The following is a 27,447-nucleotide window of genomic DNA, read 5'->3' as shown; positions in this document are numbered from 1 at the left end:
AGAGCAGGAAGCCAGCCAGGTGGTGGACTTACCCAGGCCTACTCCCTCTGACCCCTCCCTTTCCCAGACACTGACAGCAGATCCAGCTGAAGACAATTCAAAGTGGGAGGACCCTCGCTTCCGGAGATCTGAGAGGCAACGCCAGCAGAAGGAGGGGTGGGGCAGGCCTGGATAAATGCTGAGTCATGGAGCCACACCCCACAGCCTATATAAAGGACCAGCTTTTGGCATTCTAACTTTGAGTCAAGCAAAGTCTTATCTAGTTTGCTGATATCGGACCCTATCGCTGAAGTCACAACTTGGACTCCTGCCTGCCCTGATAAACCTCGAAGGAACTTGGCAAGCTGCAGAGGCTTCGTTGCCAAGTTTGTTACGGACTTCCTTGACTCGTGCGTTGGAGTGCGGGGTGGGACACGACAAAGATGCTTCTTCAGCTCTGGCTGAATTTGCATCGTTTTGGAGCAGGGGTGTCAAGCTCAAGGCCCGCGGGGCCACCCTGGAAATGAGCATGCAAGAAGGAACAGGAAAGGAGGAAGGCAAAGACAAAGAAGAAGAAGGAAAGATGGGAAGAGAGCAAGAAAGGAAAAAGAAGGGAAGAGGGGAAGGAAGAAGAAAGGAGAGGGTAGGAAAAAGAAGAAAAGGGAGGGAGATTATAATGAGTGAAGGAGGGTCTCAGGGAAGTCTTGGCTTAGCACTTGGCCACCACAGGTGCCCCCAACACAAGTGACGTTTAGAGGGCCATGCCCACCCCCGGTTGCCCGAGGTCAAACACAACCCTGACGTGGCCCTCAATGAAATCAAGTCTGACCCCTGTTTTGGAGAGTCGTTAAGGCCACCTGGAGGTTTATCTGTGTTGTGGGGGTCACCTGAGTGGTGCCAATGGGTGTGGAGCCTTCTTGGAACTGTTGAACGGACTGTGTTGCAGACTGGACATAGACTGTGTGGTATCCCACCCCCTCTGTAGACATCACCTCTCCAATCTACAACACGATCTTCCTTTCAGCAATTCCAAGAAGGCTCCACTTGAAGTCCACAAGTCTTAAAGGGACCAAGGTTGGAGACCCCTGCTCTAAAGGATGCAAATGACCAGAATGTTGTCTGCAAGGAGTGTCAGGAAATTGTTATTTGCCTAACTAGTTGGCCAGGCAATATATAAACTAACTATGTATGTTTGTAGAAAGGCATGATATGGCTTTAAGGCTGTGCTGCATCATTGCAAGCTTCCCGATTGGTTGAGCTCTGTAGCCAATGTATAAAAGGACTACTAAATTATGGCTTGTGGGGAATCTACAGGGACGCTACGGCATTGTAACCTGATGACATACTGCAACCGTATATTTGAGCTTTATGATCGTTGCTTGATCATGGCTAGTTACTGATTCCTCAAGATACTGACTGTTGTGAATTGAACTGTGTTTTGCTGAACTGAAAGAAGACCTTGTTTGTTTTGCAAGTCTACGTTGGTAAGAAGACTTTTTAACATCCCTGACTGACTGACTTTATATGTGTATGACCTGAATTGTTTTTGGACTTTGTCTTTGCCTTTTCCCTAAAAGTAAAGGACTATCAAACCCCAGTTTGTCTGCAAGTGACTGTTATTGTATACAACCAGTCTCAGTCGTTTTCATGCGTAGGGTACTCTGCTCAACAGTCCATAATCTTGGTTGTGAACCCAGATTACTCTTAACAAGGAGTATCAATCCTTCCGTCCCCCACCAACCAGTCAGAGCTGAAGAAGCTTCTGGGAGGAGAAGGGAAACGTCTTCAAAGAAAATCCAGTTGCCTCTTGGAAAAAAGCCCCTTTGGGACAACCGTGACCCAGATGATCGAGAATCTCCAGAGACACCAAGAGAGGGTTGATGCAGGGGAGGAAAAGAAGTCTCGTCTGGTGGCTCTCCATCCTGGCATTTCCAAGGGTGGTTGTGTGGCAACGTCTTCCTGCCTTCCTCAGCCAAGGTCCAACTCCAGGACTACAAGCGGCCACTTTTGGAGGGAGAAGCTCTTCCCTGGCACAGGCTGGTGCCCGACTGCTTTTGGAGCGACCAGGCAGAGCTGGCCGGGGCTAACCTGGATTAAGGGGGCATCCTCATTCCTATTCCTTCTTCTGCTGGAACTCACAAACCATAAGCGACCATTCGATAAACCAGGAAAATTGCAGCCAGCCCTTTGACCAACTCCCAGCAGGAATGGCGAGACATAAAAACTGGACTCGCCCAACAGCTCATTTAGTGACCGTTCAAAGTTACAACAGCCCTGGAAAAAAATGCCTGTTTTTCACACTTACGACATCCGTGGGATCAAAACTCATGGAGACGTTTGGAAACTGACTCATATTTATGACGGTTGCAGCGTCCCGGAGTGCAAGATCCCCTTTTGCAACCTTCTGACAAGCCAAGTCAAGAGGGAAGCCCGATTCAGTTAACAACGGTGCTACTCACTTAACAGCTGCAGTGGTTCACTTAACAACCGTGGGAAGAAAAAGTCGTAAAACGAGGGAAAAGTCACTTAAGCAACAGAAACGTTGGGCTCAATTGTGGCCATAAATAGGGGACTTGGCTGCTTGTCTACGGCCGAAAGAACCCGTCTTCTCCTACGCCACCCATGAGGCTCACCACTGTCAGAGAGCTCCAAGTCGCTGGCCTCCAAGGCCTGGCTGTTGTGCAGCTCCTCTTCTTCGCTGCTCTCCCCATCCGAGTGGCGGTCGTGGGAGGCGCAGAGCTCCTGCAGACGGGCTGACGTCTCTGCTGTGGCTGCTGGCGGGCAGCCACATCTCTGCTGGGAGGCTTGGAGATGCCGCAAGATCTGAAGCTGGCAAAGAGCGATCGGTGTGATCATTTTGAAGGACAGCTGTCAATCGTCAGCCAGGTCAAGTGAAGAACAAAGTATAGAGCAGCGTTCTCCAAACCTGGCCCCTTTAAGACTTGTGGACTTCAACTCCCAGAATTCCCTCACGCCTGGTGACTTTAGCATGGAAAAAGCTTGATCGGATCTGTGGACTTCAATTCCCAGAATTCCCCAGCCAGCAGTTGAAGTCCAAAAGTCTTTTTGTTATAATTTGTTTAAATATTAAACATAGAAATTCAATGTCTATATGAACAGTGTGTTGTCTAAGTACAATTGTTTTTGAGAAATAGTATTAATAACAATAATATTCATAACCATAACGATAAACATTAATGATAATCACATAATAATATTTACTTTTCCATTTTAATAAATCTTCAATTTCCTTATGCTTTGAAGCTTCTAACTTGTTTCTGCTCTTTAGTCTTTGATAAAACAAATCCCATGTTAGAAAGTATCCAGTTCCTTCCTTCTTCTTAATTCTGAATGTTAGTCTATCCATCTCTGCACATTCTAATATTTTTAATATAACATTTTCCTCTGTAGGGACCTCTTCAGTTTTCCATTGTTGTGCAATGGAAGAAATCCCGTTTTTCAAGGAAGAAATTTCACAGGTAGTCCTTGAGTTATAACCCTTTGTTTTGTGACCGTTCAAAGGCTCTGAAAAAACCTGACTTACGATCGGTTTTCACACTTACGACCGCTGCAGTATGCAGCTGGCATAGTGATTGTTCGGAGTTTCCACGTCACCCTGGTCATTTGCAATCCAAATTTGGGCGTTTCTCAGCTGGTATGTATTTACAATAGTCGGACTGTCCTGGGGATCATGTGATCCCCTTTTGTAACCTGCATTTGTAAATGCGGTCATTAAGCGAATCCAACTTTCCCCCCATTGACTCTTGCTTGTGGGAAGCCATCTGGGATGGTCCCAAGTGGCGATTACATGACCCAGGGATGTAATTGTCGGAAATACAGGCCAGTCTCCAAGCGGCCCACATGACTGTCAGGATGTTGCTACGGTCATAAGTATGAGAACTGATCTGCAACCGCCATAAAGGTTTGTATTTTGATCACGATGACCAGGGGAAGGTTGCAACGGTCATTAAGTGTGAAAAGGCGTCACAGGTCACCTTTGTCAGATGTGCTGCAACTATGAACGATCAGCATGCATGGTTGTAAGTCAAGGATTGCCTGTATAGATGAGGGACAATAAAACAAACTACTCAGAAGTAACTCCATGTGTCTTTCAAGGTTCCTGAGAGGCTGAACAGTTATCTATCCCAAAGGGGCGTTTTCAAAAGGCAGCTAGACTGTCTGGGGTTTTTTCCTTGAAGACCTTTCACTTCTCATCTAAGAAGCTTCTTCAGCTCTGACAGGATAGTGAGAAATAATTCTCTGACAGGATAGCAGAAAAAATAATTGCTACCAACCTGCCTTCCATTGAGGACCTGTATACTGCACGAATCAAGAAGAGGGCCGTGAAAATATTTACAGATCCCTCGCATCCTGGACATAAACTGTTTCAACTCCTACCCTCAAAACGACGCTATAGAGCACTGCACATCAGAACAACTAGACACAAGAACAGTTTTTTCCCGAAGGCCATCACTCTGCTAAACAAATAATTCCCTCAACACTGTCAGACTATTTACTGAATCTGCACTACTATTAATCTTCTCATCGTTCCCATCACCAATCTCTTTCCACTTATGACTGTATGACTATAACTTGTTGCTGGCAATCCTTATGATTTATATTGATATATTGACCATCATTTTGTGCTGTAAATGTTGTACCTTGATGAAGGTATCTTTTCTTTTATGTACACTGAGAGCATATGCACCAAGACAAATTCCTTGTGTGTCCAATCACACTTGGCCAATAAAAATTCTATTCTATTCTATGAAATGAAAGGATGGGGAATGGAAGAGGCCTGGCTGGGTGGCTCAGTGGCTAAGACACTGAGCTTGTCGATCAGAAAGTTTGGCAGTTCAGCGGTTCGAATCCCTGCGTGAGCGTCCAAGGTCCTTCCAACTCTGTGACGGTTATTATTCCTGATTTATATTCCTTTGCAGACAGCTGGTCATTTGCATCGTTTTTAGAGGGTCGTTGAGGCCACTTGGAGGTTTACCTGTGTCCTCAGGGTCACCTGAGTGGTGTAAATGGTTCCTGTGGTCTGCAATTTTTTCCTTTGGAAATCTATTCCTACTCCCACACCATTCATCATGCCAAATTCACCCCTCCCCCCACTTCGAATGGTGTGGGACTAGGAACGGATTTCCTGCAGAGGAAAAACTGCAGACCACAGGAACCCATTGGCACCACTCAGGTGACCCTGAGGACACAGACAAACCTCCAGGTGGCCTCAACGGCCCTCTAAAAAGCATGCAAAGGACCAGCTGTCTGCAAGGAGTGTAAATCCTTCCATTCCCCACCATCCAGTCAGAACTGAAGAAGCTTCTTGGGTGAGAAGCGAAACGTCTTCAAAAGGAAAAAACCAGAAAGTCCAGTTGCCTCTTGAAATAAACCACCTTTGGGACAGCCGAGACCTGGAGGACCGAGAAGCTCCATAGGCAACTACTATAGTTATGCCTCTGCTTATTTCTCTCATTTGCGGGGTGTCCTGCTGTCTCACCACCCCGTCCGCAACCTTTGAAGAGGCCTCCAGGGCAACAGAGCCTCATCACCTGGAGAAGCCTTGCAGATCCTCCACGTCACAGTTGACCCAAAGGCGCTTTTTCCAAAAGACAAATGAACTCGGTTGTTTGTTGTTGTTTTTTCCTGGAGGACTCTTCAATCAGAACTGAGGAAGTTTACAGATTAACAAGAGTTGGAAGGGACCTTGTAGGTCATCCAGTCCAACCCCCCGCCCCTCCGCCCAAGCAGGAGACCCCACACCATTGTTGACAGAGGGCAGTCCAGTCTCTTCTTGCAAACTTCCAGGGATGAAGCTCCCACAACTTCCGAAGGCAACTTCTGTTCCACTGGTTGGTTGCTCTCACTGTCAGAAAATTCTTCCTTATTTCCAGCTTGAATCTCCCCTTGGTCAGTTTCCATCCATTGCTCCTTGTCTGGCCTTCTGGTGCTTTGGAGAATAGCTTGACTCTCTCTTCTTTGTGGCAGCCCCTCAATTACTGGAAGGCTGCTCTCCAGTCTCCCCTGGTCCTTCTCTTCACTAGACTAGCCAGGCCCAGTTCCTGCAACCGTTCTTCATGTGTTTCAGCCTCCAGTCCCCTAATCATCCTGGTTGCTCTTCTCTGCACTCTTTCCAGAGTCTCAACATCTTTTTTAGTGTGATGTCTAAAACTGGATGCTTTTTGGATGAGAAGCAAAATGTTTTCAAGAATGTCTTTTGGAAAAATCACCTTTGGGAACTTTCCTGTTTTTCACCCCCTTCCTTTTGCAAAATCACCAAGACAAAAAACGCCTTTTGCAAAAAAACAAAAAAAAATAACAACCCTACTCACCTCCAGTTTGTGGTCACCAGCCTTTTGTGCGGCCTGCAAAGCAGCTTGAAAACAGGGCTCCAACTCCGGGTAGCTCTGGCCAGCCTCCTCCTTGGCCAGGGCGATGTTCAGCCAGGTCTTGCCTTCCTGAGGTGGGCAGAACAGACGAGGCTTAATAGCCACAGCACTTAAGACACATACAGTATATCGTCTCACAATGCCTTCCAGCCCCCTCTGAACGGATTAGAGTCAGCCTATTGCTCTCAATAATCTGGGTCCTCATTTTACCCACCTCGGAAGGATGGAAGGATGAGTGAATCTTGAATTGGTCAGGATTGAACTGCTGGCAATCAGCAGAATTACTGCACTTTACCAATCGACCACTATGCCCGCCCTCCCTCCCTCCCTCCCCTCCCACTTAGCACTAGCCCTTAGACTTATATGCCACTTCCCAGTGCTTTCCAGCCCTCTCTAAGTGGTTTATAGACTCAGCTCTTGCCCCCAACAATCTGGGTCCTCATTTTACCAACCTTGGAAAGGTGGAAGACCGAGTCAACATTGAGCTAGTCAGGATCGAACTGTTGGCAACCAGCAATACTGCATTCTAACCAGTGCACAACTTTAAACAGTCTTTTAGTTCAGGGGTCTCTGACCTTGGGCGCTTTAAGACTTGTGGACTTCAACTCCCAGAATTCTGCAGCCAGCGCCTGCTGGGGAATTCTGGGAGTTGAAGTCCACAAATTTTAAAGCGCCCAAGGTTGGAGACCCCTGTATCAGCTCGCATTCTCCCTCCGTGATGCTATTGTCTCAGCAACGGGGATTGGCTGGGGGAGAAAATGTCCTGCAGAGGCACACCTGGAGCTCTCCTCCCCTCGCCCCCTGTTACCTCCAGAGGGTTCCCACGCCGCAGGGCCAGTTCTGCCTGGAAATGCTGCACCGCTCGGGCATGGTCCTTGAGGTCCCCGAAGGTGGTCGCCAAAGAGACGTGAATCACAGCCAGTTCCTGCTCTGTCCGTCCCAAGGCCTTGGCATGGCCGAGCTGAAAGAGCAGCCCACCGTTCAGGGTCCTGGATATCTTCCAGAAAGGGACCTGAATCCTGCATCGGCCGGGCTCCCATCCCTCTGCCCGACCAGGCGGCCAAGATTTTATTTTATTTTTTTAAATATACACATGTACTTAGTGTGCAGCGTAGTATCTGAGTCATTTAGATTTACAAAATATTTATAATTCTGCAATTAATAATAGCAGTTAAAATAGTAATAATAATGATCAGTTTATTCACAATAAACTTTATTCACTAATAACAATAATAATACTATTCAAGTATATCTGATAATAATCTTTCAGCTTCTAACATTTGTGTCTACATGGTAATTAATGTTATATAGCAATAGACAATAACAATAACAACAACAGAGTTGGAAGGGACCTTGGAGGCCTTCTAGTCCAACCCCCTGCCCAGGCAGGAAACCTTGTATGTCATGTTTTCCCCATTCTAACTCCTATCTCTATTTTCTAACTCTTGATCAAATAAGTCCTATATTAAGAAGTGTTCTGTATCTATCCGTCATCTCTTGCCCTTTTTAGTATTTCAACTCTTGTTATTTTTCTGACCACTCTCCCATACTCCTCCCTTGGGATCTTGCATCTCCTTACATCACTCTTATTTAAACTAAGTATTTCGTCTACCTCTACATCTACCTTTCATCATGACTTGACCCAAGTCCCAACCTCCTCTGGTTTGGATCGGACTTCTCCAGCCTCGGCAGCCAAGATGCTCGGTTCTAGAGCAGATAACCAATATTCTAGCACTGGCTGCTGCCTTGGACTGCCAAATTCTAAGGAATGACCACCTGGCCCCCACTTGGAAGACTAGCGATGACTGGCCAGCTCAGAGGCTGACCCTCCCCCATCCAACCATCAAGAGCAGAGGTCTTCAAACTTGGCAGCTTCAAGACTTGTGGACTTAAACTCCCAGAATTCTCCAGACAGCTATGCTGGCTGGAGAATTTTGGTAGTTGAAGTCCACAAGTCTTAAAGCTGCCAAGTTTGAAGACCTCTGATCAAGAGAGAAGCAACTGAGCTGAAGGTCAAAATGAGGGGCAGCTGGCTTCTTTCCCTCCTTCCCCTCTCCCCCCATTCCTCCACAACCTTGCCCCCTGAACAGCCTACCTGCTTCTCATAGGCCTCCGCAGCCCGCCGATACTCGCCCATCTTGCAGAAAAGGTCCCCCAGTTGCTCGGAGAGTCCCAGGGCTGCCCCCAGGTCGCTGGCGGCCTCTGCCTCCTCCAGGGCTTCTTGCAAGCGACTCACCTTGGTGGCTGCCAGGCAGGAAGAGTCACACCAGAGTGGTGAGGGCCATGGGGCAGCCTCTAACCCAATTGCCAGAGACCAGACCCACAGACACCAGCACTCACCGTAGCGCAGGTGGCGGCCAATGCTGTCCCGCTGCTGGGGCTGCCAGGAGCCCAAGCGGTAGGCCTTCTTCAGGGACCGTTTGGCGGCTATGAAGTCCCCCAGACCCAGCAGGACCTGCGGGTGACCAAGGGCAAGGGTCCAAGACAATTCTGGGAGTTGAAGTCCACGAGGCTAAAAGTGGCCAAGTTTGGACACTCCCGCTCTAGGATTTAGCCATGCTTGTGCAGAGCAAGAAGGCAGAGGATCTTGGGATTGGTAGGGTGCAGGTGAACCCCCTTCTTAAGGTGACTCTCTTACCTGGGCAATGCTGGCGTAACACTCGCTCTCCATGTATTTCTCCTTCATCTTGGAGGCGCACTCCCGGGCTCGCTCCAGGCAGCGCATGGCCTGCGAATGCTCCTTCTCCCGCAGGTGGATGTTGCCCAGGTTGAAGTAGGCTCGGAAGAGGTCTTCCGACAGGTGGGCCTGCCTAGGAGGTGGAACAGACCGTGGGCACCGGGGCAACGCCCTGCCGGATGGGTCACTGAGTCCCTCATTGCCAGCAAAGAAGCCCCCTTATCTTCAGAGAACTTCCAAGGATTAGAATTAAAATGTCAACCCTAATGGTTTATCATTTATATGCTGTTTTGTATTTTGATATTTTATTGTAGACTGTCCAGAATCCCTCTTTAAAGGAGATGATGGGCAGTTCAGAAATGCGTGAAATATAAATGAGAGAAAAGAAATAAAGGAAGGAAGGAAGGAAGGAAAGAAGGAAGGAAGGAAAGAAAGAAAGAAAGAAAGAAAGAAAGAAAGAAAGAAAGAAAGAAAGAAAGAAAGAAAGAAAGAAAGAAAGAAAGAAATTAGGAAACACAGATGCTAAGAAATTGAACTGCCTGGTACAGCTAGTTCTCGACTTACAACGGTCCATTTAGTGACCGTTTGAAGTTACAACCCTGAAAAGAGCCAGGATCATTTTGCATGCTGACAACCGTTGCAGCTTCCCCCATCCAAGCTCACATGATCAAAATTCGGATGCTTGGCAATTGGCATCTGCAGGAAGTCTACAGCTTATAACCGTTCGTTTAGTGACCGCTAGAATTTGCGAAGGCACTGCAAAAGTGACTTATGACCATTTTTCACACTTACGACTGTTCCACCATCCTCACAGTAACGAGATTTAAATTTGGGCGCTTGGCAACTGGCTCATATTTATGACGGTTGCAGGGCCCCGGAGTCCCCTGATCCCCCTTTTGTGACCGTCTGGCAAGCAAAGTCAACGGGGAAGCCCAGATTCACTTAACAACCGTGTTACTAACTTAACAGCTGCAGCGACTCAATAAACAATGGTGGCTGTGAAGGGGGCAAAATTCACTTAGCAAATGTCTCACTTAGCAACAGAAATCCTGGGCTCAATCAATCATGGTCGTAAGTCAAGGACTACCTGTAACAGAGTTGGAAGGGACCTTGGAGGTCTTCTAGTCCAACCCCAGCAGAGGCCCACCCTGCAACCTCCCGACCACCCAAAACCAGCGGGGCCTCCCAAAAGCTGACTGCTGACCCAGGTGGAGCAGGAAGAGAGAGCCCTCCCCACCCCCAGGCCCCCTTACTCTGAGATGTAGATGCTCTTCTTGATGTAGGAGGTGCGCATGGCTGGGTTCCTCAGGCTGTCATAGATCAAGCCAAGGTTCAGGTAGAGCCGCGCCCGCATCTCACTCCCTTCCCGCTGCGGCACCTGCCCTGCAAGGAGAAGAGAGTTTGCAGCACCCGATCGGAGTCAGTCCCGGGGACCAAAGCTTTGTTCTTCCAAGCTCCATGCTGGTGCCTGTCCTTAGGGAACATCTTTCTCTCTCTCTCTCTACAAGGGGTGCACTGGGCTTTTCTTAAACAGATTAACAGAGTAGGAAGGGACCTTGTAGGTCATCTAGTCCAACCCCCGCCCAAGCAGAAGACCCTACCGTTTCTAGAATAGGCTGTTCTTGTTCTGACCCAGCCTTAGCAGAGCCAAGAAACACACTCCTTGTCCCCTGGGAATTCATGGCATTCCCACAGAGAAAAGTCCAGGCCATAATCCTGCCAAGGGTCAATTGCAATAACAGACCTGATCAGTCCTTGGATAATTGCCAGGCCGAGAGCTTCCAGTCCCAAAGCTGTAAATTAATTCCTGGCAAGAACCACGATAAGCAAATATCCCGAAAGAAATACGAACGGTTGCCTTCTGCAACCACCACTCCCCTCTCCTTCTATTTATTCTCCAGCCGGGGAGGGGCCAGTCAGCATCCACGTGTGCCTTTCTTCCCAAGTCGGCCTCTGTTCCTCAGTTGTCCTCCTCTCCTGACAGCTCTGTGCATCCGCACCTCTGGAACAGGCCCCAGCTGTTCTTCTTCCCCACTTATCTCTGACTCTGAAGGCAGCTGGGAAATGTCGGAGAGCCCTGGCTCTCTCTTTGCTTCTGACGCAGAGCCTTCCCCAGGCTCCAGAACTGGCCCAAGTTCCTCCCCAACCTCCTCATCGTCTGAGTTTACCGCCAGCTCTACTGACAGCTGGTGGACCACAACAGTTCTCCTGGTTGCGTGTAGCTTTTAGTTTTAAAATGGTGATCGACCCTCAGCCTGTCAGGTGCTCAGGAGCCGAGGGGTGGCGACACAAGGAAACAACTAACAATAGCCGGCCATCAACACCCTAATTCCGTGAGGGCGAACCTACGGCACGCATGCCACAGCTGGCATCCAGCGCCTTCTCTGCAGGCACGCAAGCCGTCGTCCAGATCAGCTCCACTGTGCATGCGCCTCTGCCGGCCAGCTGATTTTCAGGATGCGCAGGGGGTGGGGCGCATGCGGGAGATGCGTGCACATGCACAGGGGGGGCGAGGGTCACGAACGGATGCACGGGGGTGTAGAGGGCAGGTGTTACCAGTTATTGAACCCCGGAGGCTTCCTGGAGTCTCCATGCGGCTTGTTTTGGATGCCAGATTAAGTGTAGGGCCTGTGCGGAGCCTGGGGAGGGCGAAAAACGGGCCTTCCAGAAGTCTGGAAACGGGCCTGTTTCTGGCCTCCAGAGAGTCTCCAGAGCCCGGGGGAGGCTGTTTTCACCCTCCTGGAGGCTCAAGCAAAGCCTCCGTAGCCTGAGGGGCCTGAAACTGTCCCCCCACTGTGGTGCAGCAGGCCAAGTAGGCATGGGGGGGCGTCATGTGCGCATGTGTGAGGGGCACAGTAGGGTTGTGTGCGCATGCACGTGGCATGCTTTGCATTGTGGGCACCTGCACGCTGTTGGCACACTTTTGGCACATGAAGAAAAAGGTTAGTCATCACTGCCCTAGTTAACAATTAACAGTTACACACAACCAGGAACCACATAAATACATTGTGTAGAAGGATCCTTGGTACTCTCTGAGCTTGGTGGCTTTCTTGCAGACGTTTCATGACCTAACTAGGTAACATCCTTAGGGTGCCGTCCGCCAAGCAATGTCGGCTGGCGGCCCCCAGGGGGAGGGCCTTCTCTGTGGGGGCTCCCACCCTTTGGAACGAGCTTCCCCCTGGACTCCGGCAACTGCCGGACCTTCGGACTTTCCGCCGAGAGCTGAAGACCTATTTGTTCGCGCAGGACTGGCATAGGATTTTAATAGGATTTTAATTAGTTTTAATGTTTTAACATTTTATAATTCGGGGTTTTATTTTAAATGTTTTAATTCGGCCATTTGTATAATAAGTTCTTTAATTATGGTTTTATGTGTATATTGCTGTTGTTTTTTATTATGGCTGTAAACCGCCCTGAGTCCTTCGGGAGAAGGGCGGTATAAAAATTTAATAAATAATAATAATAATAACATCAGCAGTGCTGTTAGCACAGATAATGTTACCTTGTTAGGATCATGAAACATCTGCAAGAAAACAAGCTAGCTCAGAGAACACCAAGGACTCCCCAGTCCCCTCCCTCCCTCCCTCCCTTCTCATTCTCTCCTACTCCGCTCCACAAACTCCCTTCCCTTCTAGCACTGATGAGGTTACCTGGTTGGGTCATGAAATGTCTGCAAGAAAACAAGCAAGCTCAGAGAGCATCAAGGAGCCCTCATTTCAACCCTGAGCTACGAATATTCTCCTTCATCGGTACGATGTGCGGAGTAGCCGAGTGCACACTTTCTGGAGAGAGAAAGCAGGTCCCCAAGGATGGGCTCCATCAGGACCCCGACACCTTGGAAGAATCAACTTTTGGTCCCGGTGTGTTGTGCCTCGCCTGCCCCCCTCTCTGCAGCCGGGCCCCTCCCATCTCCTGCTATCTCAGCCAGAGACTGATAGTGAAGACGAATGGCCTGGCATGCCTCCAGCCCCCAGTCATGGCACCATGCCAGGACAGACTGAGCAAATAAATCTCCCCCCCCACAGCATGTGAGCAAGAAGCCAGCCACGAGCTAGAATTGCCGGCAGCTGACAAAACGTGGACAGATCCCCGCTTCCGGAGCATGGAGAGGCGACGTCAGCAAAAGGAAGGGAGGGGCAGGCCTGGATAAGTGCTGAGTCATGGAGCCACACCCCATGGCCTATATAAAGGATCTGCTTTCTGGCATTCCTTGAGTCAGGCAAAGTCTAATCTGGATTGCTGAAGTCACACCTTGGATTCCTGCCTGCCCTGAGAACTCTGACAGGAATTTGGCAAAGCTGCAGAGGCTTCGTGGCCACGCTTGATACAGACTTCCCAGACCCGGCCGTCAGAGGAGGAGTGGGACACGACACGGTGACAAACTCCGACTGGGCCTTGCATCATTCTCCCTGGGCCATGCATGCCTGCTGTCATTTATGAGAAGGCAGCACCCCAACTCAGGAAGCCTCCAAGAAAGGAGGATCTTGTTCCACCTTCAGATGTCCCTGGAGACCTTGTCCTGCCTCCCCACCTCTCTCCATCCAGGGTACCTTCCAGTTTCTCCTCCAGAATAGCCAAGCTCTTCATGAAGGCTTTCTCAGCCTCCTGCAGGGCCTCCCCCAGCTGGTCACTCTCGGCCATGAACATGTAGGTACGGCCAATGGTGGCCCAAGCCCTCTGCTGCTCCACCGCGTTGGAGACGCTGCAGGCCAGTTCCAGATGGCGACGCTGGTGCTAGGGAGAGAGAGAGAGAGAGGGAGGAAGAGGAGGAGAAGGATGAGGCCGCACTCACCCAACGTACGGGCCTAGTCAATTCAATTCAGTTTATTACAGCCATGGACCAGAGACCGGAACGAATAAAAACAGTCAGTAAATATACCATTAAAAATTCTAGAATGAAATAATAAATAACAGATAAAACCTATGATAAAATCCAGTCTGTCAATTACACATGGTCGTTTTTTTTTATTGAAAAAGTTTTAACAAGCAAAAACATTTTCCCCTTTCCCCCTCCCCACAAAACCCCTTCCCCTCCCTTCCCCGGCTTCCCGGGTCAATCACAAGGTATTGTTATACATAAACCAAACATAGTGTAAAATTTTCCCTTCTAATCCAATTAACCTCATCCAAATCTTTTCATTTCCCAACCCCCCCCCATTATATAAAATAATATTTCCTAATTATTCAAAGGCAATCTGATATTTCTTAATCTGATATCTGTTTTGTAAATAATCAATCCATTTTTTTCATTCAATTAAATATCTTTCCTGCGTATTGTCTTTCAAAAAAGCTGAGATTTTTGCCAACTCAGCCAAGTTAGTAACTTTCAATATCCATTCTTCTATTGTAGGTAACTCTTTTTTCTTCCAATATTGTCCAATCAACAGCCTTGCTGCTGTTATTAAGTTCAAAATCAATTTAGTCTCAATCCCTGTACAATCCGTTATAATTCCCAAAAGGAAAAATTGCGGCAGGAACTTTATCTTCTTCTTCAGGACATTTTGAATAATCCACCAAATTCTTATCCAAAAGGCCTTAATTTTCTTGCAAGTCCACCAAATATGAAAATATGTAGCGTCATCACAATCACACCTCCAACATTTCGCTTGGATATCAGGATACATACGTGATAAGTTTTTAGGATCTAAGTGCCATCTATAAAACATCTTATAAAAAATTTTCCTTAAATTCTGTGCTTGTGTAAACTTAACATTTCTAACCCAGATTTTCTCCCATGTTTCCAACATTATTGGTTCCTGAATATTCTGTGCCCATTTTATCATACAGTCCTTTACCAAATCCTTTTCGAATCTATTTCAAGCAACACATTATACAATCTCTTTATATGCTCCTGGGTCTGATTTCTAATTTGCTTTATTAAATTTTCCTCCCTTTTTTTCCTCCCATTACCAATTTTTCCAAATTTTCCTCCCATTACCAATTTTTTGATCTTCTTTCCATCTAGCACTTAGTTGCCCATATTGAAACCAGGTATAATTCCTCCCTTCTTCATTTAATACCTGTAATGATTTTAATTGCAATCTACCTCCTTCAGCATACAAAAGTTCTTTATAAGTAATCATTTCCTGTTTCTGTTCTATATTTATATTCTCTATTGCATGTCTGGGGCTCGCCCATATAGGAATCTTATAGTCTAGTTTATAAGAATATTTTTCCAGACCCGCAAAAGAGCACTTCTCAACACATGATTCTTAAAAGTCCTATCCACTTTTTTTTCATAAAATAAATACGCATGCCATCCATATAACAAGTCATAACCTTCTATATTCAAAATTCTTTCCTTCGTTAAATTAAACCAGTCACTTATTACTGAAAGGGCTACTGCTTCATAATATAATTTAAAATTAGGCATTTTTAAGGCACCTCTTTCCCGTGAGTCCTGAATTATTTTCATTTTAACCCTCGCCTTTTTACCTTGCCATATAAATTTATTAATCCCAATCTGCCAATCCTCCAAATTTTTATCTTTCTTAATTATTGGTATCATCTGGAACAGAAACAAAAATCTAGGTAACACATTCATTTTGATAGCCGCAATCCTCCCCAATAGCGATAACTGCAATTTTTTCCAGACACTCATATCATTCTGAACTTTTTGCCATAGCAAGTCATAATTATTCTTATAAAGTTTCTTGTTCGATGAGCTAATATAAACCCCTAAGTATTTAACCTTTTTTACCACCTCAAATCCTGTTATTTCCTCTAGTTTTTGTTTCTGTTGTATAGACATATTTTTGATTATCACTTTTGTTTTATTCTGATTTATTTTAAATCCTGATACCTTTCCATATTTATCAATTGTTTCCAACAAAGATCTACTTGAATTTATAGGATTTGTTAAAGTAACCACTACATCGTCTGCAAAAGCTCTAACTTTGTACTCATATTGTCTAATTTTAATTCCCTCTATTTTCGTTAATTCTCGTATTTTATCCAATAATGGTTCCAGAGTCAAAACAAACAATAGTGGTGATAAAGGACATCCCTGTCTCGTTCCTTTCGCAATCTTAATAACTTCTGTCAAACTACCATTTATTATAATCTGAGCTGTTTGCTCTCCATAAATCGCTTTAATTATTCTAACAAAACAATCTCCAAATTGCATTTTCTCTATTAATTTAAATAAAAAATCCCAATGCAATCGATCAAAGGCCTTCTCCGCATCCAAAAAAATAAGTGATGCTGAAGTATTCTTCTTTTCCAAATATTCCAATATATTAATAATCTGTCTAACATTATTCCTCATCTGCCTCCCTTTTATAAAACCAGATTGATCAGTATAAATACATTAATCTATTTGCTATTATTTTAACAAAAATCTTATAATCATTATTTAAAAGTGAGATCAGCCTGTAGTTACCGGGTTTAGAGCAATTTTGCTCCTCTTTTGGTATCAGTGAAATAAAAGATGTTTTCCATGACGGGGGTATTCCCCCTCCTAGTTGTATCTGATTAAATAATTCTTTAAGTGGGCCTAGTATTTCATCCTGTAATTTTTTATAATAACTTGCTGTAAGTCTATCTGTACCGGGGTTTTTCCCCATTTTTAATTGTTTAATTGCCTCCACTATTTCTCCAGTAGCTATCGGCCGATTCAACTCCTCCCTTTGTTCTAATGTATTAACCTTATAATCTTTCAAATAATCATAAATGTCCCTATTCGGTATTTTATCTTTTGCATATAAAGTAGTGTAAAATTCTGAGAAGGCCTTTTTAAAATTACACATGGTCTTAACTGTACTAAAATTATAATCCATAAACTGTGTGGCACAGTGCTAGTCCATCTCAAATTCCCATTGACTTGCAACCGTCATAGAGCCTCATAATGATTGTAAAGCAAGTCATGGTGTGATGATGGAACCTGATTTTATGTTAACGACTGCTTTTTGTTAGTGGTCATGAAGACCTCGTTGTTCGCTATGGAGCGTTTTTGCCAGAAACTGTAAACGCTGGTTTTGGGCAAAAAGCGTAATTTGTGTTCATGTGTCTGTGGGATGCTTTGATTTCTAACCCTAACCCTAAACCATGGGTCTGCAAACTTGGCTCTTTTGAGACTTGTGGACTTCAACTCCCACAGTCCTGGGAGTTGAAGTCCACAAGTCTTAAAAGAGCCAAGTCTGCAGACCCCTGCCCTAAACCAACCCAACCATCCACCCACCACCATCCCTCTGCTAAACAGCTAATTCCCACAACACTGTCTTATGCCCTGGGATATCAAATCCCCTAGTAGGGCTGCTTTATTATTATTATCCTTCTCATCTTTCCTATTATCCATTCCTTTAGCATCATGACCGTCGCTTTGTCGTTTACAGTATATCTTATGATGTATGTGGTTTATTTAGTATCCTATTATGACTATGTTGATTGCTTTTATTTAGTATCTTTTGAGTATCATTGAGTGTGGAATCTTATGATTTACAATGATTGTAATTTATGATTATGATCATGATTTATCACTTGTTGTTTGTATGTACATTGAGAGCTTATGCACTGGAGACAAATTCCTTGTGTGTCCAATCACACTTGGTCAATAAAGAATACTTTCTTCTCTTCTTTTTTCTCTCTGTCCTATCCTATCCTATTCTATCATTTTATTCTTTCCTATTCTATTCTACTCTACTCTCCTCTATTCTTCTATTCTATTCTATAGCCCCCCAGAGTTGTTTGCTGAGACGGGAGGCGATAGAAATCAGACCAACCAATAAATAAATAAATGACGGGATGAAATGAATAAATAAACGTTGCAAACAATTATAAATGCAAGCTGGATGCCCAGTGCCTGAAATGTGGTCACATAACCACGCAGGACGTCATGTGGCCAGGGGGGACTTTGGAACTGGTCACAAGAACCTTTTGCAAGGCCTGTCATATCTTTGAACAGTTGCTAAGCAACCGGTCGTAAGTCAAGGACTACCTGTGCAATGCCTGGAGGGCCCTTCCACTCGGTGCTCACTCCAACCTCCTGGCCTTCCTACCTTCAGGGCAGCTTCATAGCTGTCCAGCTCAGCCAAGCACTCCCCAATTTTCCGGTGGGCGACAGCACAGCCGATGACGTCCCCCACGCTCTCCAGGAGCTGCAGTTCCAGCCTGTGTTCGTCCAGGGCCTCCTGGAAGCGTCCTGCAGGGTGGAAGGTCAAGTGGCAGAGGAAGGAACCCCCGGCAAATGGAACAGGATGCCCGGGGTGGGGTGAGGAGATCCATCACTGGAGGTTTTCCAGTAGAGGCTGGACGGTCTCTTTATCTGAAACAGGATAGGGTCTCCTCCCTGGGGTTGGGCTAGAAGACCTCCAGGATCCTTTCCAATTCTGTCATTCTAAATTCTATAAAAGTTCAGAAGAGAAGGAGGTGGGGGGACAGGATAGCTGCATTTGAGGGACGGCCACAAAGAAGAGGAAGGGGTCAACTTATTTTCCAAAGCACCCAAAGGCAGGACGAGAAACAATGGATGGAAACTGATCAAAGAGAGAAGCAACCTGGAATTAGGGAGGAACTTCCTGACAGGGAGGACAAGTGACCACTGGGACAGAAATTGCCACCAGCAGCCCCGGGTGTTTCATCGCTGGAGGTTTTTAAGAAGAGACTGGACAGCCATTTGACTGGGATGGCATATAGGGTCTCCTGCTTGGGCAGTGGGTTGGACTAGAAGACCTCCAAGGTCCCATCCAGCTCTGTTATTCTATTACGAAGCAATGGTGGAGATGAATGGCCAGGCCTTCATTTCACTCTTCTGGTTCAGAATTTCTCTGAATTCGGAAGGTGTGCAAGATTTTAATGACTATTTGAAATTACAATGGCATTGAAAAAAAGTGACCTATGACCGTTTTTCACACTTACGGCCATTGCAGCATCCCTCTGGTCACATGATCAAAATTTGGACGCTTGGCAACTGGCTCGTACTTATGACGGTTGCAGTGCCCCGGGGAGGGGGGGGGGTCACGTGATCCCCTTTTGCCACTTTCTGACAAACAAGGTCAATGGAAGAGGCAGCTTCTCCGTCTTACAACCGTCTTAGTAACTTAACTCCAATGATTCACTTAACAACGGCAAAACTCACTTAACAAATGTCTCACTTAGCAAAGTAACGTTTGCGCTTGATTGTGGCCGTAACTCGAGGACTACCTGTAAGCAGTTTCTTTGGCCTAACAACCTCAGAGAGTCACTGGATTCTGTATCCCCGATTCCTCTGATCCTGTTACAGGCATTCCTCACAAATTGAGGGATACAGTATTCCTCAACTTATGACCACAATCGAGCCCAAAATTTCTGCCCGCTGAGTGAGACACTTTTAAAGTGAGTTTTGCCTCATCCTACAACCTTTCTTGCTACGGTTGTCAAGTGAAGCGTTGCAGTTGTTCAATTAGCAACAAGGTTGTTAAGTGAATCTGGTCTCCCCACTGACTTCGCTTGTTAGGAGGTCACAAAAGGGGACATGATGACGCCGGGACGTTGCAACCGTCATAAGTGTGAGTCAGTTGTCAAGCTTCTGAATGTAGATCACGTGACCACTGGGATGTTGTAACAGTCATAAGTGTGGAAAACAGTCGTAAGTCGCTTATTTCACTGCTGTTGTAACTTTGAATGGTCTCTAAGTGAACTGTTGTAAGTTGAGGATTGTCTGTAATCACTTTTAGCAGCTTTCGAGGCGCACTTGAGCCGAGGACTTTCCCCCCTGGGAGGCTCACCATGACGGGCTAAAATCTCTCCCAGCTGGTTGCAGAGAGCCGCTTCTTCCTTCTGATCCCCTTTCCGCTGCGCCTTCTCCTTGCTCTTCTGGATTTCTGAAGCAGACAAAGAGGAGAAACACGGATCTCAGCACGGGATTAAAAAGATAAATCAGGCAAGAAAGCAGGAGACCCCGAGTTCAAATCCTGCCTTAGTCACGAAAGCCGACTGGGTGACTTTGGGCCGATGACCAGGAAACTGGGAGTTCTAGTCCTGCTTTTAGCCATGAATGCCAACTGGTTAACTGTAGGCCAATGATCAGGAGATGGTGAGTTCTAATCCCAAAGGTGACTTTGGACCGATCACCACGATCGCTGTGAGTTCTAAACCCAGCATAGGCATAAAAGCCAGCCACCTTCTCTCAGTCCAAGCCACCTCACAGGGTTGTTGTAGTGAGGAAAATAGTAGAAGGCAGGTGTATTAAATCTGTTGGTTGCCTTGAGTTATGTAAAAATAATACAGTCAGGATCACAAAACCAATCATAAATCCTAAGAAAACAAATCAAATATGAAATAGGGGGTGACGGGGAAAAAGAAAAACCCAAACAATAACTAGGAGATGGAGGAACCATGCCCATGGACAGGCACAAAAGTCTTAAATGCTTATATACAAACGCTCAAAGCTTGGGGAACAAACAGAGTGAACTAGAAGCAATAGTACACGAGGGCAGGTATGACATACTGTATTTTTCAGACTATAAGACCCAAAAAAGAGGGTGAAAATCTGGGTGCATCTTATACTCTGAATGTAACCCCGCCCAGCCTCTCAAACAGAGGTTTCAGAGGCTGAAAAAAGCTTCAGAAAAAAAGCTTCAGAAAAAAAGCCTCTGAAACATGTTTCGGAGGCCTTTAGAGGCAGAAAAAAAAGCAAGGCACAGAGCTCACAACCAACTAAAATTCACCTCTGGGAACAGCTGATTGGGAGTATTCTGGGAGGCCAATCTACCTGCCAATCAGCTTTTTTCTTATTTTCCTCCCCAAAAACTAAGGTGCGTCTTATACTCCAAAAAATACAGTAGTTGATACCTGCCAGAACACCTTACATTCTTACATAGTTGACACCTGTACAGGACACCTTACAGAAACCTGGTGGAATGAAACCTATGACTGGAATGTACTGATGCAAACTGTTCAAAAGAGGAGGTGGAGCTGCACTGTGTGCAAGCAATCACTACATACCTACAGAAATGCACATGATCAAAGATAAAACTCCTCCAGAATGTAAATTGCTTAACACAATGTAAGCCACCCTGAGTCTTCGGAGAAGGATGGGATATAAATTCAAATTTTTTAAAAAAAGGGTCAATATAAAAGGGGGGAAAAGAGATACTGCCATAGGTGTATATGACAGCTGCTCAACCAATCAGAAGAAATAGACAAACTCTTTGCCAACCAGTTAATAAATGTACCTAGGAAGCATACCACCGTAGTCATGGGAGAACTATCCAGATATCAACTGGGAGACCAACTCTGCAGCGAGTGGGAAATCAAATGGATTCCTCACCAACCCTAGCTAACAACTTTGTCATCCAAAAAGTAGAGGAGGGAACTAGAAGTAAAGCTGTACTGGACCTAATTCTTACTAACAGAGAAGAAGTGATAGAGGGAGTTGGGTGAAAGTGATCTCTTCATACTGGAATTCAATATAATGCAAACACAAGCAGTAGAAAATAATCTCCATCAACAGTGCTTCATCACTGGAGGCCCTTAAGAAGAAACTGGACAGTCACTTGTCTGAAATGGGATAGGGTCTCCTGCTCGAGCAGGGGGCTGGACTAGAAGACCTCCAAGGTCCCTTCCAGCTCCTATTCTCTTCTACGATAGAAAATAAATAAATAAAATCTTTAGAAGCATCCCTTTATTGGACTGGTGTAGTCCAGTTCTTCTTTTAACTATCATCCACTAACTCTAAGGGGTCCTGAGTCTAAGACAATCTTACTGCAGTATTTTTTTTTTGTAATACTCATTAATTCTTGGCTGTGACGCAGCTTTGTCTGCATGATAAGATCAGTCATTTTCAGCCCCAGTTTGATAACCAAAGTTGGACCTTTTTATTTCCAGTCAAAGTCAAGCTTTAAAGTCAGGTAGTCCATAAACCATTTGTCTAGTTAGAGCAGCCCTAGAAAAAATGACATGACCATTTTTCACACTTACGACCGGTTCAGCTTCCCTATGGTCACGTGATCAAAATCCAGATGCTTACCAACTGGTTTGTATTTATGACAGTGGCTGCATCCCTGGGGTCACGTGATCCCCTTTTACGACCTTCTGGCAATAGGGAAGAAGACAGATTCACTTAACAACCTTGTTACTGACTTAACAACTGCAGGGATTCACTTAACAGCGGAGGCAAGAAAGGCCGTAAAACAGGATTCATTTTACGGAACAAATGTCTCCCTTAACAACAGAATTTTGGGGCTCAATTGCGGTTGTAAGTCGAGGGCTACCTGTATATAGAGCACTTTTTCCATTCTCACGAACCAGTGTATTCCAAAATGTAACCTGAAATTATATACAACTTTCTTGAATTCCTGACAAAATTGACTGTGTATTCACATCAGGCAGGTAGCATAGCATCCTGTGCTCTTTTATAGTTTATATTTTGCTACATATTTTATATTTTACTACCCTTATCCATGTTGTACTTGGTGCCATATGCTAAATAAATGTTTTAATCTCGGGCACGTTTTACATTCAAGCACTGGCCGGATCTATTGGCCACCCAACACCCTCTGGGAAGAAGGCAGAAAAGACTGGGGGGGGGGCGCTGCCTCCAAGACCCCCCCCCCCATGACCTAAGTGGTGTCCAGGGTCCCCCCCACCTCCAGTCTGGCCCCCTTCCCTACTCGTGCCCCCACCCCACCCAATCCGCAGCTCTTTCCTGGCTCCTTTCTCCCGCCCTCCGCCCCCTCGAAGGCGATCCCAGCATTCCGGAAGAGGGAGGGGGCTCCACTTGCAAGGGTCCGACTAGAGGACCTCTGGGGAGGGACCCCCAAGGAACCACCGCAGGCGCAACCTCCCTCCCTCCCTCGGGCCAAAAAAAGTCTCCCATTTGCCAAAGCTGCTTCCCGCTTCTCTCCCCACCCAGGGGCCCTCCAGCGGCCAGGGACTCCAGCACCCATCATCCGGGGCGCCCCGCTGGCCGTGGAGCATGGGTCTCGCGCGGCCAGGACGGGAGAAGCGAGGGACTCGGGGGAGAGAGAGAGGGGCGGTGGCCGCGGGGGATGGGCTTTGTAGTACCCCCCTCCGCCCCCCCCAACAAGCACTTACGACGCACTTCCCGGTCGCCCATCCCGGCGCTCTCCAGTCGCCCGCGCGCCGAATTCCCGCTCGTCCCCGCCGCGCGCCCTGATTGGACGGCCGGAAGACGGCGCCCGCTCGCTATTGGTGTGGAGGCCGCCCAATCGCGAGAGGAGTCCGTCTCCGCCTCGCGCGGGGCCACGCCCCTTTCCCGGAGGTGGGGGCCTTCGGAGAGCAAATGAAAAAGCGGGATATGGGCGGTCTCGGGGCAGCGGCGTGGACTTCAACTCCCAGAATTCCCCAGCCAGCTTTGCTTTACTGGCTGGGGAATTCTGGGAGTTGAAGTCCACTCATCTTAAAAGTGGCCAGATTGACAGACATCGGGCTTAACTCCCCGAGAAGTCCGCCTACTCTGGTGTCCCTTTCTCCTGTAAATGCCCATCCATGGCTGAGCCGGCTTCAGCCCCCTTCGGGGACGGTGGGCAGGACAGCCCCGGGGTGGGGGCGGGAGGAGGGGGTTCTGCATTGCAGCAGAGGGTCGTGCAAGCCCCCTTCTTATACTCCTTTCCCCAGCTATGTCCCCAACTGCAGAGGAGGATCTGGCGTGGAGGAACTGGGTATGTCTAGTTCAATGAAAAGGACCAGGGTCTTCCAATATGTGAGGGGCTGCCCCAGAGAGGAGGGGGTCGAGCTATTCTTCAAAGCACCTGAAGGGAGGGAGGACAAGAAGCCACAGATGGAAACTGATCAATGAGAGAAGCGACCTAGAACTAAGGAGACGTTTCCCTTTCAATGAAATTAACCAGTGGAACAGCTTGCCACCAGAAGTTGTGACTGCTCCAGCACTGGAAGATTTTAAGAAGAGACTGGTCAACCATTGTTGACCAGACTGTGATGGCGTAAGGTCTCCTGCCTGCTCAGGGAGTTGGACTAGAAGGTCCCTTCCAACTCGATTATTCTGTATTCTATGCTGGAGAAGCAGTAGGGTAGTAGGGTAGTATATCATTAGAGATCCAACTTGGAACTTAGGAACAATTAATCAGTACCGTACAACTTGCCTCCAGAAGTTGTGGGTGCTCCACCATCACTGGAGGTTTTCAAGAATAGGCTGGGACAGCCACTTGTCTCAAATTGTTTAGGGTCTCCTGCCTGAGCAGGGGGTTGGACTAGAAGACCTCCAGGGTCCCTTCCAGCTCTATTCCAATTGAATTGGAGATCTCAGTGCTTCTGCAGCCAGCAGTTAAGTTGCGTGGGCTCCCAACCAGTGGTGGGATTCAACCAGTTCGCACCACTTCGGGAGAACCGGTTGTTAACTTTCGGAGCAGTTTGGCAAACTGGTTGTTGGAAGAAATCATTAGGGCAGAGAACCGGTTGTTAAATGACTTGAATCCCACCCCTGGGTGGAGCAGCCCAGAACTGTGGTTGAAAGGATAGTGGAAATGTTTCAGGTAATCCATCTCCAATGAAACTCTTGTAACTCAGGGACTGACTGGAGCAGCTCAGCTCCTCTTTATGCAATTTAGAATGGAGAACATCTTCAGAGTTGAAAGGAGCCTGGAAGGTCTTCTAGTCTAACCCTCTGCTCAAGCAGGAGATCGATACCAGCAGTCACCAACTGGTGGTTCGTGGACCACCGGTGGACCGCGAGAAAAGTTTGGTGGTCACAGAAAAATTATTTGCGTTTTTTATATTGCACTAAATCAGGGGCTGTAGTTTGAGGACCTGGATCGGGCCAGATACACGCGATGAACATTTGTGTTGCTGCAGAGTCTCCCCCTTTGGGGTCTTCTTGCGTGGATTGGAGGAGGGGCAGAAATTTGGACTGGTGGCGAAGAGCCGGAGGGCCTCGTTCCAGTGGGACTGCCTCTTGGCCTGGAACTGGCTGACCATTTCAGCCCGCTGAGCCTCCAGGCGCCGGTATTTGGCCTTGCACTCCTGCAGGTCTTCCCTCTGCTTGGAAAGCCTGAGCTCAGTGAGGTGCCTCCTTCTCGGTCAGATCCAATTTGAACTGAACTGTTTTGCCAAAACTTTCTTGTGGTGGCTGCTTAGCTGTAACAACTGCTTCCTGTTGGGGGCCTAAGGAGCCTGGGTGGGTAGGCGAGGAGTGGGTGGGAGGGGAGGGGCGAGTAGAGGCTGATGAGGCACCCCTCGACGTGAGTGACATCAAGTTGGCCATGCCCACCCAGTCACATGACCATCTAGCCATGCCCACCCAGCTGGTCATTAAGCAGATCATACTAGTGGTCCTCGGGATTTAAAATTATGAATTTAGTGGTCCTTGAGGTCAGAAAGGTTGGTGACCCCTGATCTATACCATTTCAGACAAATGGCTCTTTGATCTCTTTTTAAAACCATCACCGGAGGTTTTTAAGAAGAGACTCAACAGTCACTTGTCTGAAATGGGTCTCCTGCTGTGGCAGGAGGTTGGACTAGAAGACCTCCAAGGTCCCTTCCAGCTCGATTCTATCCAGTACATTTTTGCCATTGAATGTTTGCCCTTATGCAAGTGTCATCATCGGTGCATGGGAGAGGTTCGAACCGAGAAATATTTAGAAATTTATTTTCTGTTCCCCGAATAAAAATTCTATATTTAGAAATTTATTTTCTATTCCCCGAATAAAAATTCTATTAAAAAAAATATATTTTCTAGTCCGACCCATTTCTTGGCCACTGATGGGCAACTTTATGACCGTTGGACTTCAACTCCCAGAATTCCTGCTGGCTCAGGAATTCTGGGAGTTGAAATCAAAGAGGTCATAAAGTTCCCGCTCGCCCCTGTTCTCTTCCACCCGCCCTGGACCCTTTTATTTCATTAATGGAGAAAGAACGAGGCAGAGACGTGCAATGAAAAAAACAGCCAAACATCCAAGCGCATCTCAGGGTAGCAAAGGTGGGCTTTTTGCACATGACACGGTGTCCCAGTCTGCAGGATTTATATATTGCTTTTCAACCCTTTCCGAGCACATCCAGTGGCGCATCTGGTTGCACCCACCCTTGTGTTCTCCAACCTTGGAGGCTCCATGGGGCCGACGTTCGCCCATCATCTGCCGTTTCCTTTAAGCCAGCACGTGCTTGTTGTGTGAACGAATATAGGTTTCAAATGGCTACAGAAGGGAATGTCTTGTAGGTAGCGCTTCACGGGGGTGGGGGTGGATGTCACAAACCTTGGGTGACCTGGGGAAGTAAGGCAGGCTTTGGGGGGGCTGGAGGGGGAGAGGAAGGTTTTCTTCAGAGAGATTGGCCCACCCTGGGGTTAGGGGCTGTTTCCACCAAGTGCCTTTTCTTTTGAATTTGCTCAAGGAAGTTTTCTACTTATAGGCTGCTCTCTAAACCAGATTCAGAATCCCACCACAGAAAATAAGAGGCTTATAAATTTTGGACCTGCTTTGCAACAGGGAGAGGGGGAAGCTATTAAGTGTTGCAATAGGTTTGCCAGTGTTCAACTAGGGGGGATAAAATGTGGTCTTTTTAAAATTCCCGTTATTAATGTTTTGGTTTGGTTTTGGATTTTGTATTTCAATCCGTTGAACAAAATAAAAATTGATGGGGAAAAAAAATAAAATCCAAGGTACAGAAAGTCTTCGATTTATGACTAAAATTGAGCCCAAAATTTCTATTGTTAAGACATGTAGATGACAAATAATAAAATAAAATAAAATAAATAATAAAATTTGTTAGGTGAATTTTGCCCGATTTGATGACTTTTCTCATCATGGTTGTTAAGTGAATCACTGCAGTTGGTAACCCGGTTGTTAAATGAATCTGGCTTCCCCATTGACTTTGTGGGGAAGTCAGAAGGTCGCAGATGGAGATCACATGATCTGGGACACTGCAACTGTCGCAAGTCCATGCCAGTTGCCAAGCATCTGAATTTGGATCAGGGGATACTGCCACGGTCATGTGAAAAACAGTCATAAGTCCCTTTGGGGGGGGGCATTGTAACTTTGAACAGTCACTAAAAGAACTATTTTAAGTTGAGGTCTACCTGTAGAGCCATTTCTCTTCTTGTTGGATACCCTCCAGGCTTATTTAAATGCCCACAAAGCTCAATGCACCGTTTCAAACAGTGGGAAGGGCTTCTAAAGGGCTCCTTGATGGTGTGGCCGTCCACTAAGATGGGGCCGGTCAGGTGACACTCCCGCCCCCTCTGTTCCTTGGGGCCAGCAGCAGCAGCATCCTGAACCAAGTTAGGGGTTACCCTAACCTCCCACCCCTCTTGAGGCAGGAACAGGTGCAGATGGTCCCCCGTGGCTCTGAAGAGAAGGTGGATGGCACGGAAATGGCCGGGCCAAAGCCGCCTTCACAGGCTCTGCAAGGGAGCTCTTGAGGCAAAAGGAAGGATGGGATGAAGAGCCGACGGCCGGGTGGGCTTGCATATGCCAGGCTCTCTTCCCAAGGGGCTGCATATGCCAGGTGGGT

At 46.9% G+C, this 27,447-nt stretch overlaps 1 protein-coding gene across 1 annotated transcript in view; it reads right to left on the bottom strand.

The window, feature by feature from the left end:
- TONSL (tonsoku like, DNA repair protein) overlaps positions 1 to 23,122 on the bottom strand; it is a 40,556-nt gene extending 17,434 nt beyond the window's left edge. Inside the window, exons 1-11 of the mRNA XM_058178231.1 lie at positions 23,059 to 23,122; positions 19,749 to 19,844; positions 18,042 to 18,184; positions 13,596 to 13,779; positions 10,299 to 10,428; positions 9,007 to 9,178; positions 8,709 to 8,823; positions 8,464 to 8,612; positions 7,177 to 7,329; positions 6,312 to 6,437; positions 2,613 to 2,808 (exon numbers count right to left, since the gene is read on the bottom strand). Of these exons, the coding sequence (XP_058034214.1) occupies positions 2,613 to 2,808; positions 6,312 to 6,437; positions 7,177 to 7,329; positions 8,464 to 8,612; positions 8,709 to 8,823; positions 9,007 to 9,178; positions 10,299 to 10,428; positions 13,596 to 13,779; positions 18,042 to 18,184; positions 19,749 to 19,844; positions 23,059 to 23,080 (1,486 nt within the window). The 5' untranslated portion in view covers positions 23,081 to 23,122. The remainder of the gene's footprint in view (positions 1 to 2,612; positions 2,809 to 6,311; positions 6,438 to 7,176; positions 7,330 to 8,463; positions 8,613 to 8,708; positions 8,824 to 9,006; positions 9,179 to 10,298; positions 10,429 to 13,595; positions 13,780 to 18,041; positions 18,185 to 19,748; positions 19,845 to 23,058) is intronic.
- Positions 23,123 to 27,447: the final 4,325 nt, after the last annotated feature.

Source organism: Ahaetulla prasina, chromosome 3 (genome assembly GCF_028640845.1).
Source record: "Ahaetulla prasina isolate Xishuangbanna chromosome 3, ASM2864084v1, whole genome shotgun sequence".
In the NCBI taxonomy this organism is placed as follows: domain Eukaryota; kingdom Metazoa; phylum Chordata; class Lepidosauria; order Squamata; family Colubridae; genus Ahaetulla; species Ahaetulla prasina.
The sequence above is the reverse complement of the archived record's forward strand: the minus strand, read 5'-3'. Positions and strand labels throughout refer to the sequence as shown.